This window comes from Nyctereutes procyonoides, unplaced genomic scaffold (genome assembly GCF_905146905.1).
Source record: "Nyctereutes procyonoides isolate TBG_1078 unplaced genomic scaffold, NYPRO_anot_genome, whole genome shotgun sequence".
NCBI lineage: Eukaryota > Metazoa > Chordata > Mammalia > Carnivora > Canidae > Nyctereutes > Nyctereutes procyonoides.
In genome coordinates, this window is record NW_026575140.1 from 45,811,121 (window position 1) to 45,834,716 (window position 23,596).

The 23,596-nt window shown below is 37.5% G+C and overlaps 1 protein-coding gene across 10 annotated transcripts in view; it reads left to right on the forward strand.

The window, feature by feature from the left end:
* Positions 1-22,662, forward strand: part of SGIP1 (SH3GL interacting endocytic adaptor 1) — a 200,977-nt gene extending 178,315 nt beyond the window's left edge. For all 10 annotated transcript variants that reach the window (XM_055306328.1, XM_055306327.1, XM_055306330.1 and 7 more), the window contains 7 exons: positions 186-297; positions 8,300-8,455; positions 13,694-13,826; positions 16,552-16,754; positions 17,894-17,958; positions 18,539-18,703; positions 19,899-22,662. In XM_055306328.1, the coding sequence (XP_055162303.1) occupies positions 186-297; positions 8,300-8,455; positions 13,694-13,826; positions 16,552-16,754; positions 17,894-17,958; positions 18,539-18,703; positions 19,899-19,921 (857 nt within the window). In that variant the 3' untranslated portion in view covers positions 19,922-22,662. The remainder of the gene's footprint in view (positions 1-185; positions 298-8,299; positions 8,456-13,693; positions 13,827-16,551; positions 16,755-17,893; positions 17,959-18,538; positions 18,704-19,898) is intronic.
* Positions 22,663-23,596: the final 934 nt, after the last annotated feature.

Here is a 23,596-nt window from a genome sequence, read left to right on the forward strand (position 1 = left end):
TCAGCCAAATATTTCTTTTTAAATACTTGAGCTCTATGTTGAATATACACACATGGTTCTTAGCACATTACTTTTTTTCAATAATAGATTTCATCCTTTAATCCTTTTTTAATGGGCTTTTAGTTCCACATATACTAACATGTCTCCTATGTCCATAATAAATGAAAGTTTTTCATTTCGTGCAGGTTCTTCCAGGGGCCCCAGCCCCCTAACCATGGGAGCCCAGGACACCCTCCCTGTTGCAGCAGCATTTACAGAAACGGTCAATGCCTACTTCAAAGGAGCAGATCCAAGCAAGTAAGGCTGGGACTTGGTCCACCATATTTTTCAAACTCTATCCTATCCAATGGATGGGTGGGGGGAACACCCTAAACATAACTATTTCATTCCTTATCTTCAAACTAAAACAAACAAAAAACAAAAATTTGATTAATAATAACAGGTGGCATACCTTGAATGGAGGAGAAAATTTAATTAGATATATTAATTCACTGCTTTTTTAAAAAAAATATGCCAAAGGACCAATAATCTAATGTCTTATTCCATGGATAGAGTTCAGGAAGTTATGGATTCCCTGAAATTATACTGCATATCTTATGTGTGTGTACATATGTGCATTTGTCATTGAGAGAGTCTACAGCATCCATCAATTTCACAAAAAGGTTTATGATCCAAAAAAACAAAAATTAAAAGTGATTATTAGTCTACACTAAAAACAAAACTCCGAAGTTAAACTGGCTTTCAAGTGTGTCATTAATACAATTCCAGGGTTGAATGTGATGGATAAACAAAGGGCAAACCTAAATGAGGAAAGAATTGCTCTTTATTTTTCACTTACAAGGGCTAGGGCTGAAAAGACCTTAGTATCCATGGAAATAAGAATTAGAAAACATTCACATAGAACACTTGACTATTTCATGAAAACTTTTTAAAGAGTGATAATTAAGTATAATTAGGATTTGAATCTCCACATATATTTTAAGTGGGAATTTATATGACTAACTGTGAATCCTCTTTACACTTCAAGAACACTAGTTTTTGTAAGCCTAAATCTAACAATATTATGCTGGGAAACATGATTAGTAACTCCAGACAGTAGGATCTATCAACCTCCCTAAATGTCAAGTCCTTTTTAATAACATTTAGTTTTTATTCTGTGCCCAGACTATTGTAGAGAAACCAACACTATGGACTTTGATGTTTTAGTCTATTTCGGTTACTATAACAGAATAGTGTAGACTGAGTGGCTTCTAAACCACAGAAATTTATTTCTCATGGTTTTTGAGGTTGAATAGTCCAAGATCAAGGCTCTGGCAGATTCAGTATCTGACCAGAGCCAGCGTCCTGGGTCACAGTAACTTTAAATGGAAGGAGGGAGGGTCCTAGGGAGTTCTTCAAGGTCACTTTTATAAAGGTGCTGATCTCCTTTATGAGGGTACTACCCTCATGACCTCATCACCTCTCAACAACCCCCCTTCAAACACCATCGTATTGGAAATTAGATTTCAGCATACATGTTTTGGAAGGACACAAACATTCACTCTGGTTTCTCCCATATCTTTTCTTTTCAATCTTCAAACCAGGAAGGTAATTTGTCACATGCACATATCAATAGGAATTAAAAGCTACCTCATACAGAATATGCATTTGAACTGTTAGAGTAAGTGCCATGTGCTTAAGTTGTATATATACTTCATATACACATATACATGTTGGTTCTGTAAACTCTTCTTTAAATGAAGAATTTACATAACTTTCTATAATACCACTTCTAAGGATTACTTATTATCAACGGACCTACCTATACTTTAGAAAGCTCAGGCTGACCAGAATTGAGAAAGGCAGGTAGAAACACACCTTTAAAAGAATAAGAGTAGGGGATCCCTGGGTGGCTCTGCGATTTAGCGCCTGCTTTTGGCCCAGGGTGTGATCCTGAAGTCCTGGGATCGAGCCCCACGTCGGGCTGCCTGCATGGAGCCTGCTTCTCCCTCTGCCTGTGTCTCTGTCTTTCTCTCTCTCTACGTCTATCATGAATAAATAAATAAAATCTTTTTAAAAAATAAAAGAATAAGAGTAGTCAGCGGGCACCTGGGTGGTCGAGTTGGCTAAGCATCTGACTCTTGATTTTGGCTCAGGTCATGATCTCATGGTCTTGAGATTGAATCCTGTGTTGGGTTCTGTGCTGAGCATGGAGCCTGCTTAAGATTCTCTCTCCCTAAAAAAAAAAGAAAAAAGATTCTCTCTCCCTCTTCCTCTGCCCCTCCCCACAAACTCTCTCTCTCTCTCTCTCAACCAGTCTCTCTCTCAAAAAAAGAAAATAAGAATAAGAGTGGTCAGGAGTGTGGAAAGATGTCTATACCAGCTTGAAAAGCACTGGGAATCACACAAGAATTAGTCCTTTTCATGTCTGATTATTAATTGGTTGTCATTCATTCATTTATTCAGAGAGACATAATAGGTAGTAGGAGTGCTTCCACTTTTGCCCCTAAAATCTATTTTCAATATATCACTCTTCTGCTCAGTATCCTCCTTTCTTGTTCAAAGTAAAATCCAGTGCTTTACAATAGTCCATGAGGCTCTAGATTATCTGTTGAGACTTTTCTCCCATTTCAGCTCCCACCTCTCTGATCTTGTCTCCATCACTGGTGGTGTCCTTGTTTGTTCCACTCTGGTCACACTGGCTTAATGGCTATTCCTCTGTCATTAGGCTGTTCCTCTGCTATGCAGACTGTATCTGCATCTCAGGGCCTTAGCATTTGTTGCTCTTTCAGCCTGGGTGAAATCTTCTCCAGCTATCTGAGTGACTTGCCCCCTTACCTCTTTCAGGATTCTTCAGCAGATGTATCAGAGACCTTCTCTGTCCATCCCATGCAAAGAGCAACACTCTTCCCCACCCTCTGTCATCACTTTCTCCCTCCCTATTGCCCTTCTCTCTAATTAACATGTTGCATGTTTTCAGTGTCCACTGTGTCTCTTCTCCAACTAGAAGAACCATGATCTTGGCATTCCACCCATGTGGCATTTGAGCCAAATTAATATTAGTGTTTTCTTATGCCCTTCTAAATGAACTGAGTCTTTGACTTGAGATGACTGCATATACTGAGTTTGTTTTCAAATATATTGCTATAAGTAGTTGCAGTACATACTGCATACTGGTAGATGGGAGATTCAGTAAATTTCATTGGAATTATGGGATCTGAAATTTATGAACAGATCATGAGGTGACAGTCTTCTAAATTTAATTTCAGCCCCAGGCAGTGAATCATTTTAATTGCTGTTCCTTTGTTATTCACTTTTAAGGAAACATCTCAAGTTCAAAAATTCTATCATAGGGTGAGCAGAGGAGGAGGATAAAGTCAAACACAGTGCCACATAGAGAAATGATATAGAAAAGCCATTTTGACTTGCTTTTGCCTGTGGTTTCTTCTCATCCTGAACCCAATGCCTTCCCCATTTGCTTTCAGACCATACGTTGGAAACAATCTACTACTTTAATTATTATATGCTGTGATATACAATCCATTCTAGTATAGTTATACCCTTTCTTTGTTTTTTTTTTTGTTTTTTTTTAATATTTTATTTATTTATTCACGAGAGACACAGAGGCAAGAGACACAGGCAGAGGGAGAAGCAGACTCCATGCAGGGAGCCTGATGTGGGACTTGATCCTGGGTCTCCAGGATCAGGCCCCGGGCTAAAGGCAGACGCCAAACCGCTGAGCCACCCAGGGATCCCTGTTTTTGTTTTTTTATTTATTTTTTTTAATAATAGATTCTTTGAGTATTGAGAACACCTGTAGTAGGCATTTTGACATGTGAGTCTTTCTGGATTACGCATTGGCAGAGAACTACTTAACTTTTGAAGCTGGCTGGAGAAACATATCTACCATTATTCACTCCTATTTGAACAACCCCGGTGTTAGGGATTAATTCTTTACTTCTCTGGAAAAATTATGTTTCTCACCTATATTCTATCCTTCTCTTCTCATCATTTCTCAAATTTTTTATTCAAGTGTCTGTCTCCCCAGTTAAATCAGAGTTTGGGCAAAGACCACATTTGTCCTGTTTGTCACTGTCCTTTCTAGGGCATCACATAATACCTGGTACATCGTATAGTCACCCTACATATAATTATTAAATGTATGAATTTATTTTAACACTTTATTGAGTTCCTAGTCTGCACTAGGTTCTGTGTAATGCATGTTTGCCTTTCTAGAACCCAAGACACAGCACTTGTCTTCAGAAGAATGGGTAAGATATGTGCAAGAAGCTATGAAATAGTTGTTTTTTTGTTTTTTTGTTTTTAAATTTTTATTTATTTATGATAGTCAGAGAGAGAGAGAGAGAGAGAGAGAGCCAGAGACATAGGCAGAGGGAGAAGCAGGCTCCATGCACCGGGAGCCTGATGTGGGATTCGATCCCGGGTCTCCAGGATCGCGCCCTGGGCCAAAGGCAGGCGCTAAACCGCTGCGCCACCCAGGGATCCCTAGTTGTTTTTTTTTTAATCTGTACATCTGTCCAAGGAATCTGGAGAGAGGAAAAAGTAAGGAGGGCTGAATAAAGAGAATAGTAAGGAAGGTTTCAGAAAGGCCTGCCTTTGAACTAAGTCTTGAAACCTGAAAAGGAGTTTGCCTAGTACCTAAGCCAATGAAAGGGAATTATAAGTATATGCACAGCAGTATGTATACTTGAAAAGAAGACTGTGGGCTTAGTTATCAAACAGTATACAGAAGTCACATTTATGTCAGACATGTATTTCTGATGACCTCACATGTATCAAATTCACACGTTTCCTGACCAAAATTGGCCAGCATTTCTGTTGATTGGCTAATGTGGTGCTGCCTGTGGCAATGGGGAGAGCCCAGTTTATAGCCAGGTGACTTTGAAATTGTGCCGTTCTTGATAAGTGTTTCATTTGTTGGGATTCACATGATTTCAAATTTTATTCATAACTTGAGTTTGTTAATATTTCCATATCTCTGTATTTCAGATTTCTGTAATTCAAACTCACATGAAAAGTAGCCACATTGTGTACTGTTAGAAACAATCATGAGAGTTAAATATTTTCCTTTAGTGAGTGTGGATTGAAAATACTTTTGTATAGGAAATTTCAGATCTAGAAATAGATACTGGATGAATTAATAAATCAGCAAAGTTCCACCTGTGACAGTGGAGACACAATCCCAAAAAGTAATAAAAATGAAGAAACTCAGTGCTTCTTATATTAGTTTATATTGACTACTTCTTTCATCAGCCACCCAGCACCATAAGCCCTTTGAAGATGGGAGCTGTATTGCTCATTTTTAAATGACCTCCCCATTCAAAACAAATAACAAAAATTACAGAATTAGGAGTCAATAAATTTTTATTGACTTAATAAATGCTACTCCCTGCCTTCACTGACTAGTTTTCAAAAGAGAAACTTTATCCCCCACCAAGAGACCATTTGGATCTCATTTTGAGCAACCTAGTAAAGCAACTGAGCTGATTCCCTACCCATTAAAAACATTTGAGTCATGCTGCTGACAACAACATACTGAGTGAGGGTAGATGCCGAAGTCTATTTTAACAAATGCTCTAATTGTTGTCTTCTAGAGTTGTGAAATCATATTCTGCACGTCCATGTATTGAAAAACATCAAGAGTAGACTCAGCTGCAGGGGAATTCCGAGCTCAGCACCAGTAAATAAAGTGAGGTTTATGTATCTAAAAGAGAAGGAAGACAGCAGAGTTGGCAGGCAAACTGGGAGAAGAGTAGTATTCTCCAGAAGAGATGGAAGTGCAAACTTCCAGAAGCCAGAATTTTCATCCAGATTAGTGCAGAGTTATGGATGATAACATCTGAATGAGGGCTCAGAAGGGGACATGGCAACTTTAGAAAGTTCCCCTGCCCTCCACCTCTACCTCAAAGGCAGCCTTACACATACAAGGCTGTAGCACTTCTTCACATAAGCTATTTTAAATGTACCAAGGGCCATTTCCCCTGAGCCCCATGTGTCCCGTTAATCACAGGCACACAGCCATACAAGGTGACTATGGGGCAAATGGAGTTCCTTATACTCAAATGGGAGCAAAGTTTCCATCTAGTAGCCCCAATTCCCCTAGAACGTACACTCCTGAACTTAAAGTTGTAGAATTGGTATGAGAGTAAATTATCCAAATGTAGAAGGAAGTCATGAAGAAGTTCACTCATTTGAAATATTTACTGTTTCCCAAAGAAGAATAATCCTTTGAGATTTCTGCTTCTGGCCAAGGTGTAGAGATCAATTTATCTTTCTACCTGAAAACACCCCAAAAATGGACAAAACATATGAAACAATGATTTATAAGACACTGGGCCTGAGGCGAAAAGACAGTGATCCCTGAGAGGTGAGGTGTGCATTATGATGGCCCCAGCTTACTTCCTTAAGAGTTTTTGGCATGACATAGGGGAAGCCTGGCGGACTCCCAGCTGTTCACAAAGAGGTGTCTCCCTGAGGCACACTCCACTACAAAACCAGCTGAGGGGATTGACAGAGAAAGCTAATGGCCACACGGTGGGTACTTCAGGCCACCATGCACCACAGAAGCTGGTTGTGGAGAAGGTGTCCACATGCCAGGAGCCTGGGGCTGGAGAATCCACTTGCATTGCAGGATCTGGGCCCTGGGACAGCCCAGACACATGCCCTACAAGAATCAGATGCTAGGGAAGCTGCCTCTGCCACTGGGCACCAACAAAGCCACATAGGCTGCAATACCCACACCCTGGGGATGCCACCTGCACCACGGAGGTCACACAGAGGCCTCCTGCACTACAAAAGCCTGGCACTAGATGCCCTAAGTACCACCGGAGCCTGCCTAGCAAGCACTCTGGAATGAGGAAGGAAAAATCGCCTCTTCCTGCGATGTCTTTTCAGCGCCCTCTATTGAAAATTTAACATAGTGCCTGCTACGAAGAAAAAGTATATATAAAGGGCCCAATAATAATTTGCTATGTGCAGGCAATAAAGGGTGAATTGGAACTACATTGATTTTATGTAGAAATTGATGCAGTGATTATTTGATATGGAAGTGCAAAGGACTTACAATAGCCAAAACAATTTTGAAAAAGAACAAAGTTTGTGGATTATCACTACTTGATTTCAGTGTGATTCAGTGATTCCACTCCTATTTAATTTACCAAGAAAAATGAGAGCATATGTCCATACAAAGACTTGTAGAAACATATTCATCACAGCTTTATTTGAATACTCAAAAACTGGAAAAATCCAAATGTTCTTCAACAAATGAATGGATTAAAAAGAAAAATGACTGTGCTATAACCATATGCTACACAGCAATAAAGTCATGAACTATAGATACACGTGCTACATGGATGAATCTCAAAATAATTACAGAGTGGAAGAGGCCAGACCAAAAAAAAAAGAATCACATATTTTATGATTCTGTTTACATGAATGTGCAAATTAACATGTAGTGTCAGAAAGCATATTAGCAATTGCTTAGGGTAAGGGAGTGGGAGGATAGAGAAGAGCAGCAGAGAGGGATCACAGAAATGCATGCAGCAACTTTTAGGGATGCTAGGTATGTTCAGTAACTTGATTTCATGATGGCTTCATATTATGTTTATATTATAAATATAGTATATCAAAAGTTATGGAATTTTACACTTAAAATGAGTGCCATTTATTGTATGTCAATTATACCTCAATAAAGACATTTTAAAAAAAAAGGATTATTCTTCCTTACAAATTATCATCCTATTGTGCTAATTTATATGACTAATTTTTACAGTTTCAACCAAATAGACATGAAATAAAGATATAGCTAAATGGAAACAAGAAGTTTACCCTTCGAGTACAGAAAAGAACATGCTCAAGGCATCAGTCATGTTACTGAGAACTAACTTAAGTCCCAGTGAGTAGTGTGATCACATTGTGCATTGATGTAATATCTTCAAATATGCTGCCAAAGATTCAGAAATCAGAGAGAGAACCATCAGAATCGATGATTCTATTTGTGAGGTGAACATACAGACTTACTTACAGAAAGACAGAAAGTGAAAAGCTGTATTTTTCATCTCACAGTTCAAAAATACATTCAACAAATAGCCACTTTTTTTGATAAGTGTTAATTCAAAACTTGCATTCTCAGGTCTTAGAAATGATTTAGTTGTTGATAGTGGAATGGTAAGAGCTTACCTTTTGTCTCTTCTGCTTTGTAATATTGTTGCATAAGTCATTTCTTTTTCACAACTCTTTTGATTCACAACATATTGACCTGGGTTTCCTCTCTTTCCTCTCGTGTGTTTTGATATGCCAGATGTATCGTGAAGATTACTGGAGAAATGGTGCTGTCCTTCCCTGCCGGCATCACCAGACATTTTGCCAACAACCCGTCACCTGCTGCTCTGACTTTTCGGGTGATAAATTTCAGCAGGTTAGAACATGTCCTGCCAAATCCCCAACTTCTCTGCTGGTAAATATATTTTGCACAAATTTTTTAGACGTGTGTAGCTTAGCAGTGGATACTTACATGAACGATATACCTTAGCAAGAATATAGCATGGTAGAGCAATAACTGTTATTCAGATATGTTTGTAGATTCAACACAGAACTTTTGCCATCTGTCAGAGTCTTTAGTGGGTGCTCCTGTGTGCAAGCTTATCTGAATTCTAATGGCCAACTGTCTCAAGTGGCTAAAGAGATATTTAGAGCAATAAAATCTGTATTAGTGACAGTTTATCCAGTGCCTATTTTACTTACCATTGGTGACAATGGATGAGGATGGTGGGAAATCAGCCTAATAAAAGCAAGAAAATCCACTTGTTGTATTAGCATCTTTTAAGGTCAAATGATATTTGAACTGTGAGCTATTATTCTTCACATGAGCTTGAAAGACTTTTTTGTGAAATATATAATTTCACAGTAATGGTGATTGTTTTGATGGAACTTTACTATCAAAACAATATTTACTATATTTACTATATTCAAAGAAGCTTGTGTAAATTTCTTTGTATAAATGCACTTTTTTAGCTATTAAATCTGAACACGATGTCTTTATCACACCCACAGATTCACACAAACATACACGTATAAGGCTATTAAAATTGATCGCGTATAATACAGGTTAGTTATTGGCAATGAATGAGACCAAAGATGTCATTCTTGACAGCTGCCTCTCCATCAAGCCCTGATATTTTACTTAAAGATCTCTCTCTAAAGTGGCCATTTTTTCTCTTTCCTGGGATCTTCCTGTCCAAGTGACCACTGTCATTTTCCCAGACCACTGAAATTGCTTTTCTCTTTCCCTTCCTGCTATCAATCTTGCCCCATTCCTACATTTTTAACATAACAGTTGAATGATTTTCCTGAGGTGAATCAGGTCATCACCATGCATAATCCTCAGGTGGCTTCACATTGCGTCTGTACGGGAATGTGAATTTGTTCCCATTGCCTTTGAAGCCCTGACTCATCTACCCTCACCTGCTTCTCTGTTATCAGCTCCCGTCATCTGCCTCAGAATCCTTGGAGCTCCAGCCAGACCTACTGGTCTTAAGAACAGGCGGAGTCCTTTCCCACATCAGGGATTTGTGTGCTTGCTTCGTCTGCCTCCACTACCGTTCCTGCCCCTCTGCACCTGACCCTGACTCACCCACTCCCCTCTCTACCCCAACCCCCATCCTCAAACTAAATATGTCCGCTTGTTTGTTGTTCTTTCTCAAGGTACTCTATTCTTGCACTTTGTTGCACTTACTAGAATTAGTAATTGTATATCTATTTCTGTTTCCTCATACATCCATCTCCCCCACTAGACTGGAAAATCCATGAGGGAATGGAACACATGTCCTAGTTCACCATCACACCTTCAGTATCTTCCACTGTCCCTGGTGTCAAGTAAAAACTAAACTAACATTTGTTGAATGAATGAACTCAACTATAATTTAAAGAATTTAGTCAAGCTGGATATTTATGTAGGAAAAACTAAAGGTTGAGGGACCTGGGTGGCTCAGATGGTTAAGACACTGACTCTTGGTTTCGAGTCAGGTCATGATACCAGGGTTGTGAAATGGAGCCCTGTGGCAGAGGGCTCTGCACTGGGCGTGGAGCCTGCTTAAGATTCTCTCTCTCCTTCTGCCTCTCCTCTCCCTGAATGCCTCCCCCCAGCTCACAAGTGCCGCTCCCCCTGCAAAGGAAAAAAAAAAAAAAAAGAAATGACTAAAGGTTGTTGGCATTTAGAATTTAAGGAACAATGTAGTCACTTACTTCACTTACCTCACTGAGTGAGACATTTTCATTCCAGTGGTGACAAAACAGTCACAGGTCTTTCAAGTGATTACCAAGATCATCTCCCCCTCTTTGGCCCTTGCCATGGTTTAACTAGCAAACATGACTCAAGGTTTAAAAGTATGGAAAGAAATGGTCACCCATTAAATGAAAGATAAATGTAAAACAATCAAAATTAGAAATCAACAACTTCTAGGATGCCTGGGTGGCTCAGCTGTTGAGTATCTGCCTTCCGTGAGTCCTGCATCGGCCTCCTTGCAGGGAGCCTCCTCCCTCTGCCTCTCTCTCTCTCTCTGTCTCTCATGAATAAATAAATAAAATCTTAAAAAAAAAAAAGAAATCAACAACTTCTTATTCAGTTTCTCTCCCTGCTTTTGATGTGCACATAGATCCCGTTAATTTTTTTCAAGTTTTTATTTAAATTCCAGTTAGTTAACATATAGTGTAATATTAACTTCAGGTGTAGAATTTAGTGATTCATCACTTACATGCAGTTGAGCCAGTTGAATTTGTTTTTTAAGGTTACTCCACCTGAAATTAGGGTATATGTGCCACTATTTCACTGGTTTATTAACAAACATACCAGTGGTTTGTTAATAGACCTAATGTTCTGGGTTTTGTTGCATTTTTAGGTAGTTATGTGGCCAAGATTTTAGGCATCTTTGGAAGAGTTTTATACTTCTATTAATAAATCAGTCTTATGAATTGAATTAAATAACACTCTGAATATGTTTTTGTCTGACAAAACCTTATATAGACATTACATTATTATTTGCTAAAACAAAAAAATCGTCACTAATTTGGACCTTATAAACTTTAAGTATTTGATTAATGTCAGGGCTGTGACTGGTAACTCACAGTCATGTAGCCTATGTGGGTTTGTCATGAAGGATTGTTTCACCATCACTGCTCCCGTCACCAGTTTTTAAAAGGCAACATAATCAACTATTATTCTCAACTGTAGTACAAACTTTTTACTTTACTTTTTACTTTACCTTAGACCCAGCCAATTCTCTCAGTCATGTGTTCTGAAAGGCTTCATTTGGGTCAAGAGCTTGGCACCTGAGAAGACATTTGCCTTTACAATCCCTCAAAAGAAACCAAATTGAAGTTTACTTCTACTTCTTCCAAACAAAAGGAGTTTGCTTGTAAAGAATTCAGGAACAATTGTTAAACCAATCATAAGACTAAAGAATTTTCCAGACTTCCTGAGCATTCAAGAATTTCATCTCTATCTTATTGGCAACTCTGACTGGTGAAGCTTTCTTGAATCTTTATTAAAGCAAGTTCTCTGAGGAATTATTGTATAGATATATGATTTAGCTTAATTTGTTATTAAATTTAGAAAATACATTTCCTTAAAAAGTAATGTGTCGTTGAAATTTTCCCAGCTATTCAGATCTACTTAGTACAAATTAATGACACGTTGCTGGATATTAATTCTGCACCTCTTTTTGGTACAGTGGGGAAGTATGACCTGTGGTATACTGACCTGGGCTGGAATCCTGACTGTTTCTTACTTGCTGTTACCTCTAAGCAAATTACTTAATATCACTGGCTTTCTATCACTCTTATCTCCTGCCTCTGGGTAACTTGGATGCTTTTAGGTAATAAAAGTTTAAATAGTCCTCATCAGCTTCCTTAACTTAGCTTGACCAGGAACAAAATCTCAGGGGCCAGTAGTCTTTTCCATCCACTTCCTATATTCTGGGAGTTATAGATCTTTGCTTTGTTCTCAGCAACCTATATACCAGGGCACAGCAGAAACATGGTCATGCTGAGACCTGGGCCACAAACCTAGCCCCTCCTAACAGATCAATAGAGTTTTAAAGAAAGCCCTGATGTTTTTGGACTCACTCTCTTAATTTGTTTGACCTTTGGAGACTGAATTATGGCAACTTACCTTTGACCTATCCTCATCAATTTATGGGAGGGAGGCCAGAAAGAGAGGGAGAGAGAGAATCTTTTTTTCTTTTTCTTTTTTTTTTTTAAGATTTCATTTATTTATTCATGAGCACACACACAGAGAGAGAGAGAGAGAGAGAGAGAGAGAGGCAGAGACACAGGCAGAGGGAGAAGCAGGCTCCATGCAGGGAGCCCCATGCGGGACTTGATCCCGGGACTCCAGGATCAGGCCCTGGGCTGAAGGCAGGCGCTAAACTGCTGAGTCACCCAGGCTGCCCAGAATCTTTTTTTTTAAAAAGGGATTTTTTTTATATTAAAGAGAGCAAGTATAAGTGGGGGAGGGTCAGAGGAAGATGGAGAAAATCTCAAGCAGACTCCCCACTGAGCACAGCGCAGACACAGGGCTTGATTCCACAACCCTGGGATAGTGTGACTTGAGCCAAAATGAAAATTTGGAGGCTTAACCAACTGAGCCACCCAGGCGCCCCAAGAGAGAACCTTAAGCAGGCTCCACATTCAGCACACAGCCCAGTGTGGGTCTCAATCTTACAACCCTGAGATTATGACCTGAGCCAAAATCAAGAGTCGGTAGGTTACCAAACTGAGCTACTCAGGCACCCCTGCCATCATCATTATTATTATCATCCTTCTCTCTTCTTGACCTCTATATTTCATTCAGTAAGTAACTTGTATGTCAGATTACTGAATTACTTGGGCCCTCAATTTCTTCATTATGTGGGAAGTGAGCAGAGGCTTTTCACACTGTTGCCTGATTCCTTTTGTCACCGAGACAAGCATTGTCAAGATACATTGGGTGAATGATGTGTGGACAGACATCTGAGCAAAACTAACAAATCCCTAAGAATACTAACTCCTGAATTCATTAAAACTGCACTTCTCTATTGTAACCACCATGATTATTATTCAAATTCCAGGATCATCTTGTAAGCCCAGTCACTGTTTTATGATTTAGATGCTCTTTAATGAAGGTGGTTTTAGTATTGCACTGTTCCCCTCAGTTGGAAATAAAGACTGTGTTTACATTTGGACAAATATTTAACTCCGTAATTTCTGAGAAAACTGTTCAAGTCAATTAAAAAAAACAAACAAAATCAATGTACTCAGCTCTTTGATTACATTAGCTGACTAATTCAGAGGAAACTGGTGATGTAGAAAGAAGGCTATTAAGTTTGGGTTTAATAAATACTTCACTCTTTAAAGCAACCAATCATCATCAGGATTGGTTAATATTACTGGGTACTCACTGAGATTCATCGTGACACAATCATGCCTCTATGGGCATTAATCTATTAACATAATAATGCCATTCAGAACTGTAACTGTACTAAAATATACTACTGCTAAAAAAATTAAGCAAAATAAAATATACTACTGCTAATAACATGATCTCTACAAATTGTCAAAGATGGATATAAAAATCAGATGACAAGTGGCTAAGATGCTTCTTTGTGAGGATATTTGTCACAAGATATTACTCAATAATTTTTTCTTCCCAACTGAATAGTGATAATACTCAAAATGATGCCAATACCAAGGAATTCTGGGTAAATATGCCAAATTTGATGATGCACCTAAAGAAAGTGTCAGAACAAAAACCCCAGGCTACATATTATAATGTGGACATGCTCAAATATCAGGTAAGCCTATTCATTTGATCAAGGGTCCCTTTCACATTATAAATGTATATTCTAACATGTCTAACATTAAGTAAAAGTAAACAAAATAGCATTTCTTTTAATATAACTTAAAACCTATCATTTTTAAGAAAATAAAAGGCTCCTTAAAGACTACAAAAATGAAGTTGCAGAAACTTTCAAAAATTGAGATTATAAATATTGGTAAACTAGTTATTGTGGTGGTAATATACCCTACAGTTTGGAAAATACTTATTTACATTGTTGTAAGGAAACCACTAAAAGTAACATATCTATATGATGGTACATTTTACAAAAATGCAAATGATTGTATTGTTTGTCCTGTAAAAATAATACCACCTAAGCTTTGGATGTTATCAATAATACTGAACAAACATGATACCACAGAAATTCATCACTTGTATAATTAAGATATGATTTAAAATACATTTTTATTTAACTTTCTTTCCCCCAAACGTTTAAAACACATTTAGTGACTGCTTTAATCTTCTGAGAGAAAGGAAAAGGAGCAAGAAAAGCAAACTCCAATGAAATATTTCCCTGAATGAGAAGTTAAATTTAGAAGCACATGCATGGTTCTTATGCCCAAAGAGGGAAATATAAAACTTCACTTGTTTTCTTTCACAACCATTCATTACAAACACCACCTCTACATTGTCACTTCAGATTAAAAACATTTTTTTAAATTCTTAAATGCTGTCAGATTTTTTTTTTTTTTAAGTCTCCACAGTGTCATTCAGGGAATCTAGGAAGAAGAGAGAATTCACCTATTGCAACATGAGGCTATTGTAAAGTATTACATTGGAGGCAAGAAACTTATTCTGGAATTAAGTCAGCTTCCTACTGGCCTCTGACTTTAGTCACTGAATCTTCCTGAAGCTCTGTTTCCTCATCTGCAAATAAGGGTCATTGTGATTCCTACCTAGATATGTTACAGACTGTTGTAAGGAGCTAATGACCTAATATATTTCAAAGTATTTGTTAAATATAAGTAGCCTTAGGGCTGCTGGTTTGTTTTAAAGTGAGCTCTGAGGAATCCCTTCTGCTGTTGTTTAGTTGCAGTGGTGGTGTTTTCCAACATGCAAGGAATTGGGCGGGAGGCACAATAAGCATTCTGTGGGACTGCCCTCAAATCTCAGCATGTTTAGTTTTTGGCCGCTATGAGCATAGCATCCTCCAGTAACTGGGTCCATCAAAAACACACCCGCACAAATCCAAAACGCACTGTCCCTAGGTAGAGGAGCCACTGGGGAGTCAAGAACCATCACTGAGAGAGAGCACAGAATCCAGCCCGGAGGGGTCAGTCTGCTCTTCTTTTGATTTACCTTAAATAACACATTTCCAAAGCAAAGTTCATTTGCAGAGAACTGTGCTACTAAAAATATTTAAATTTTTAAAAACCTAGAATTGTTATCTAACAAAAATTGCCATCAAAAGCTATGGCATTTTATAAAAGAATTCATATCTGGGCTTGTTTCTATAGCAACTCCTGCTGCCTTAGGAGCTCAACTTGCCCTCAGACCCCTTCCCCATGGTATCTGTCTGTGGAGGCATTGCTAGGCCAATAGAGCTACTTATAGTCTTTAAAATCAGCAAAACTCATACTCCATGAAAACCAAAAGGGTGTAGACATCACCCACATGGCCCCTATAGTGTCTGTGTGCTGGTAAAAGAAGAATCTCTTAGAGCTCTTCATCATCACAGTGAACAATCAAGAAATAATATTAAAATTTTTTCGTTGTAGATCCAGAAATCAAGTTGGTATTATTGTCTTTAGATTAAGACAATATCGTTAATTCTGCAAACATGGCTTTTCCTTGGTCAAACTCACAGTTGATTCTAACTAGAATTGACGGGAGACAGTAGAATGTACCCCTTCCAGTTAGAGGACTTGGGTTCAAGTACTCACTTTGCCAAATCCAAAGGAGTAATGATAACCTGTTTCATTTAACTCACTGGTGTGTTGTGAAGAGAAAGTATGATAAGAGTATTAATGTATGGGGACGCCTGGGTGGCTCAGTGGTTGAGTGTCTGCCTTCAGCTCAGGACGTGATCCTGGAGTCCCAGGATCAAGTCCCACATCGGGCTCCCCACAGGGAGTCTGTTTCTCCCTCTGCCTATGTCTCTGCCTCTCTCTGTGTGTCTCTCATGAATAAATTAAAAAAAATTTTAAAAGAGTATTAATGTATGAAAACATTAATGCTTTACTAAGTGCTAGGCACTATGCTATTTCACATAAACTATCTTCCATCTCCCCGACAGCTCTATGGGTAGATATTATTGTTATAATTCTCATTTGGCAGATGAAGAAATAACTGAGACTCAGAGAGGACTAGTGACTGACCCAAGATTACTCAGCTTGTAACAGTCAGAACTCACATCCAAGACTAACTCCTTGTCCTCAGCTCCTAAGCAGCGTGCTACTACCTCCCTAAGTGACACAAGTGCGTTGTAAACTCTAAAGTGTTGTAGAGATTTTAGTAGCTGATTTTATTTTTCATCTGTAACAGTTTACCTGTAGCACGCAGCTCCCTTTCACAGGGCACTGTTCCCAATGATATTTACTGCGAGCTCATTTGTAAGCAGCACCAACAACATGATGACATTTTATATCTAAGAATATTCCATAGGAGATAACCATAGCTTCTGGCTTTGTTTCAGACTAACAGTTGAGCCTTAAACATTCTCTTTCCTGTCATTTGGCAAGGTGTCTGCCCAGGGCCTTCAATCCACACCTCTGAACCTGGCAGTGAACTGGCGGTGTGAGCCAGCAAGCACTGACCTGCGCATCGATTACAAATACAACACCGATGCAATGACAACTGCTGTGGCCCTCAACAATGTGCAGTTCCTGGTCCCCATAGATGGAGGAGTAACCAAGCTCCAGGCTGTGCTCCCACCAGCAGTCTGGTAAGGAGCCGCTAGTCCCCTTCCTCTTTACCAAATGGCTGTTTCTGGGCAAAGGGATCATAAACTTCTTAGCATTTGCATTTCCTACAGGAGGGCATTACAGCAGGCCTGTATGTCAGGGTGCAGGGCAGGAAACACTATCCTGTTATTCTAAGAAGAAAAGATTTAGCAGAGGGATTTAGATGCTCACACAATAGTAGAAGTGCTAGAGGACTAAGCTTTAGACTGGATCTCCAAGAATGTTTCCCCAGGACACTGCAGAACTGGCTTACCAGGGAAGCTGCTAGCTCTACCACAAGCAAGAAGCAGAAAAATGAGAAAGCTGCCCGTGGAGCCACTAATTTCAAGAACTCACAGAGCCATGTTGATCCAAGGATAAGAAAGTTCCTACCCACACTGCCTTAACTGCTTCTCAGCACTCCTGGAACTGGGAGACTGGACTGCATACAGCACTTTGTGGGAAGATCCCCACATCTCAGTTAGACTGTTGGCCAACAGAAAAGAGCTACGAACACAGCAGGAGAATGGCCTCTGCTCCCTTCTGTCCTCCAAATCTCAAGCAGTGCACATCATGTGGACCCTAAGCTGCATCTAAGACCCTAACTGCAGGGGCATCTAAGAAATGTAGGGTTTTGTTCTATAGCCTCTGGACCATAAAAAATCACCACTGGAGAAGGTACGGGAACAGACCCTGAAGAGAAACCAAGTTAAAAAGGACTTGTTCTCTTAGAGAAAGTATTCTAGTTTTTCCATGTGATTGTCAGAAGCAAAAAATAGAACATTTAAAAAAAAAAAAGTCAGCCATATGACACCTCCAACTTAAGTTACTTGAATTCATTATTCATTAGAAGTGTCAGAAAAAAATTAACTGCATTGTCCTCTATATGTTTTCCTATCTGACAGAGGTGTAGCTGGTTATAATAAGGAACAGAAAAAAGAACATTTATGTGTAGACGTATGTATGGATGGTTGGGTGGATAGATAGATAGATAGATAGATAGATAGATAATGGGTAAATCGTAATTAACATTGTCAAGATTCATTTTTTAAAATTAACACTATCTAGAAAAAATATGGCATCCATTAAACAAAAACCTTTACATACACAAAAGCCTTTTACCTATTTTATTTATTTTTAGGAATGCTGAACAACAAAGAATATTGTGGAAGATTCCTGATATTTCTCAGAAGTCAGAAAACGGAGGTACTGTAATTATAGGCTTATTTAATACATAAAGCCGAAATAACTTTCAGGTATTAGAAACCTATCAATCAAAATACACTTAGCATTAGAAGCAAGCAGAATATTTCACTTTACTTTGGTGTATACTTATCTCAACCAATAAAAGCAAATAATTTCTCAGTGGATCCTCTACTTCCCCTTTTCTGCCCAACCCCACATCAAACAGGCCATACTTAAACCAGAGAAGAGCTTTTAATGAGACATGTTTTCATTTTGTGTCAGATCTCCACTTCCTGATAGTTTACGTATTTTTCACTTTCCTCTGACTGGGAAAATACATTGCCTTCCAAGTAACATGCTCCCAAATTTTGAAGTATCATTTGGTTGAATTACACTTTCATTAGTGTACAAGAAAAGTTCCTCATAATATTTCATGAAAAAATTTATTCATCACCATTTTGTCACTGAAACATACACTATTTCGTATGTTTTATTTTGTATATTTATACTAAGTTAGATTTTGTGTTAACTTTTGAATATAATTTGCAAAACTATATCCAGTGTGTTGTGCAATGATACTCTTTTTTTAATTTTTTTATAGGGGTGGGTTCTTTATTGGCGAGATTTCAGCTATCCGAAGGCCCAAGCAAACCTTCCCCATTGGTTGTGCAGTTCACAAGTGAAGGAAGCACCCTTTCTGGTTGTGATATTGAACTTGTTGGAGCAGGGTATCGGTTTTCACTCATTAAGAAAAGGTTTGCTGCAGGTAAGTGGGCATCCTGTGAGTTCCCTTTGCAAAAATAGTGTTGCCTTAGCTACTCTCTTGAGAAGGAAAAGTGTCTGATTTGCTCATCTTCTTTCTTTTCCTCTTCCCCATTCCCAATCCCCATTTCTCATCCCCGTTAGAAAGCAAACAGATTGTAGAATGAAAAATTGGATAATAAACTAGAAATCAGAATCAGGAAGGCCTTGCCTACCGATCATGGCTCTGGCTCTGTTTCTTATGTGGGGATCACCAGTCATTCCTATTATATACATTATATACACATGTATAAACTAAGGCCAGTGGAATAAATCCTACTGTTTTTTTTTTTTAAGATTTTATTTATTTATTCATGAGAGACACAGAGAGAGGGAAAGAGAGAGAGAGAGGCAGAGACACAGGCAGAGGGAGAAGCAGGCTCCATGCAGGGAGCCCGACATGGGACTGGATCCCAGGACTCCAGGATCACACCCCAGGCCGAAGGCGGCGCCAAACAGCCAGGCCACCTGGGCTGCCCAATTCTACTGTTTTTATATTGATAAACAAAGTAAATGCTATTTGCCTCTGAATTTACCTCTTACCTAAAGACATTTTTTCTCCAACAAGACTTCATAGATTTTAGACTTGTCAGGCATAGCTGAAATCTGAGAGGATCCATCTTTCACTTCAATATAAGCAACCTTCAAGAATCTAGGCCAGGTATCAGAAACAGTTGCCCATGAGCTGAATATGGCCATAAGACATGTTTTTGGCACACATGATAGTTTTTTGGTGAAGAAGTCCCCAATACTAGGGTGATTATACTTATCAATGACTTGTCAGGATAACTCCTGGTTTTTATGCCTGCTGGTCTCATGTAATTACTAGTTTTAACCCTTCCACTCTCAAAAATGACCCAGGTTACATGATTACTCTTCCCAAAACAAGTTGGATTCCCACATACAGAAACAAATCTCCCAGCCCATCCTAAAACCTAAACCTCTGCAAAGTGTTCATACATGGACATGTGAAAAGGCAACTACCTGATCTGGGAAGTTGAAAACTTAAAAAATTGTATGTATTTTATACTAATACCACACCTCTCAAAATGCAGTATTAGGCTCCTCGGGGTAGGCAGGAAGGATAAAAATGTTGCCCATATCATAATCACATTATGGAACTAGCAGATAACCTGTTGATATGTTGTTTTGTTTTGCAGGAAAATATTTGGCAGATAACTAATAAAATCTTATGCAAGGATTTGGATGATTCATATAATGGAGAACTGTTGTATGAGAAACAGGTTTTAATTTTGGTTTGATGGAAACAAACCAAAATCTGCACTTGGGATATATCTGCTGGAAATGTCCGTGACTTTCAGCAATGATTTCCCTCACACAATACCATGATGACCAGTCTTGCAGTATTTACTTCTAGGTGTAATATTGTTAATGGTTTTAAAATGTAATTATTGTATTTGTAAATTGTACTCATTCCAGTAAGGCGATTAGACACCTGAGTTTTAGCATTTTACCATTCCTGAAATGGATGTAATTTAAACTGTGGTATGTAAATTTAATAGTAGTACTGTTGAATGGCACAATGCTTACAGAGGTAGATTGCATTTTGTCAATATATAAAATTTAAATATAATATTGATAGCTGTCATAAAGGGGGTGCCACATACAAAGAAAATTAAGTGGAACCAGAGGGAAAAAAAACCTTCATTTTCTTCAATCCTTAGTATGTTTTACTCTAGTGCTAAATAAAAATTCTATCTTCAAATATTTAGTGGGTTAAATTCAGAAACTATTTCAGAAAAAAAATTCTAAAGTTACAGCATATTCAAGAAGAGCATTAATTACCACTTTTTAAAAAGCTTTTTTTTCAAACTGCAAATTTCATAAAAATGCAAACTGTGTAAACAGGGCCTCTTATTTTTATAACTTGTGTAAAAAGGGAAAGCAATTCATATTTAAAGTTTAAGTAGATGAAATTATAATCAAGAGTAAAGAAGATGTTGAAGTCTTAACTACTTCCCCCTCTCTCTACAGTTTAGCAAATGTGGAGATTGCTGAATAATATCAGACTAAAGCCAAAATTGTGACTTTAAAATTTCAAGACTTTCCGTAGTTGGACTGGTTAACAACTTTTGCTTAATTAGTCTGAACAGAGTCTCTCCCGTATAGCATGGAGAATGGTACCATGTATCTTTCTCTTTACCTGCAGGAATCAGACCATTAAGGCTAAAACTCGAAAAAAAAAAAAAATTAGTTCCTCCCACCCCGTTTAAGTCCAGAAGGCAAATTTTAATCATTATCATTTATATCATTGGGGAAGGAGAAAAAAAAAGAGCTTTATAAATGAAATTCAATCCACATTATTGTGCAATAAATTTCATTTTGGATAAGATTCATCATATGTGACTATAAATTTTTGCCATTCTCGGGGAATCAAGAGAGTTATCAAAAATTAATGTCATGATTTCATCGTTGAAAGGTACGATTAAAACTGTAATTACTCAGTCTGGCCTCACAATGTGAGGAGGATTCAGAATGGAGAAGCACTTCTTCAGGATTAGTCCCAGTTGTCAAACCTTCCTCCTCCACTATCTGCAAACATGAAATATCCTTTAAGTCATAGAACTTATTTTAAACATGAACCAATTCTTATCCTAAGTTATACTATCACATACCTGGAATTAGTAAGCCGTTGTATTTATCATTAGTTGCTAAATTTTTTTACGTTCACTGATACTTGACAAAGAATCATTAGTCTCTTTAGATTTTAGAATCAAATTAAATTTTGTAAGTCTTACTTTTAAAATGAGATTGTGATTGGCAATTGTTTATAGTGGAACTTTTTAAATTACCATTTGTACTGCTGCGTCAGTGCTTGCTACAAAGAAAATGTTCAAAATGATCTGTTTTACCTCAGAAGAATTTCTATTATTCAAATACTCTCAGTTGGCTCCCCAGACAGTCTGGAGTTGAAGTTTTTTTGGACAAATTATTAATGTACTCATTTTAAGTAAAGATATTCAATTTTATTTTGAAACCAAAATAGAAAATGCAAACTTTTAATCCTGCAAAACATCAAACACTGAAACCAATGGAGAGTAAGGAGCAGAAAATTGAGAATTATACAGCATATGAATTTAAAGATGCATTTTTAAGTAATCAATTCATAAGGAAAACGTATTGAATATTAACACAAAGCATATTAAAAATGTGTAAATATTACTGGTTCTTATGTCTTGCTCTTTATATTTTATTTTATTTTATATAGTTCTAGAGTGACTTAGTAATTAAACACAAGGGTTTTTTTCAAGGATTAATTTTGTTGATATTGTAAAAATATAATTTAAAACATAGATTACAAAAATCTTTAATGTTATTCAAACGTTTCCAGGAACTAAATTTGAAACTATAAAGATCTCTTGTGATCCCTTAATTGGTCTTTGTGAAACAGAATGGAGGTTATTGGCTTGATAATTATTAAGCTTTCAATAACCAGAATCTCGATAGAGAAGATATCCCTTCTCCTTTCAGAAAAATAGGTCAAATAATAACACAATAAACTCATATCAGGGCTTTAGATTTTGGTAGTGGTTTTTTTTCTAATTTTATAGTTTACAATCTCCTGTTAAACCTGTATCCACTGTACTGTACAATAAGAATTCATATTAGGAAAAAAGATCCTAGACAATGCAAGAATCTCTGCTATAAAAACTAACAAACAAACATTAAGTCAGGTCCATTGTCAATTCCTAAAACAGAAGAAAATAGGCAAGTACATATTAATATTTTCAATACTAGGGGTTAAAATAAAAAGAAAGAGTTCTCATTAACCAGAACACTATTCCTTGAGATTTATGATTTTAAAAGTTTCTGTTTTAACAAGATAGAAAGTATAAATGATATTGTTTTATTTTGACAACATGGAAAGTATGTTTTTTTCTAAATAAATTTCATATTTTCTTGATATTTTTAAAAATAAATTCTTGTTAAGAATTAGTCTGAATTTTACCATAGTTGGAATTTATAATTCCTAAGAGTTAAATTTTTAATTATTTTTAAATCTCTCTTCTCTACATCTACAGACAAAATGAAAATTCATTGTATGGTATTTGGGAATATATTTCACCTATAAAGAAAGAAGGTCCACATTTCAAATGGTTTTGAGTGAATAGAGATGTTTTTTATTTTTGTTTTTATGTATTTTTATCCATTTCCATCTGCAAAGTGTTTGATGCAATAATGACACATATTTTCATTTCAAAATCTTCTTTTCAGAGAAACCTGGTAACTACACTAACTCTACCACTAACTACTGCTGTGTGACATTGGACAATCACTGCCTTTCTTGGTTTGTTCTCTTTAGTATGAGGGATTAGGATTGGGATTGGGATTGCCAGTGGTTTTCAAGTTTTTCTTAACAGCAGCATTTTCTGCTACCAAAATTGCATATGAAATCCTGTTATGCAAAACAGCTCAAAGCAATGACGGAGTTCCTTCAAGCAGTTTAGATTTGGGCGCCCCTACCCCCACTCCCACCCTGACCCCAGCACTATTTAAACACCATCATAACATGTCAGTGATCTATAAAATTTCTCCCACCTCTGAAGTTCCATGATTCTACTAGATCAGATAGATTTCCTGTGGGGGCCTCATAAGAAAACTTGGACAATCACAGTAATTGACTGACATGTAATAAAAAATTATATTTACTTGAGTGCTTACCATATACCAGTCATGATAGATACTAGCTCGTTTAATACTTGTAGCAATCCAGAAGTTGTAAGTACTCTTCTTAATTCCTATTTTACAAATGATGACATCCAGGCTTAGATTAATTAATTTGCCCGAAGTGACACAGCAGCTGGAAGTAACCCAGTTATCTTGACTGCAGAGGGAG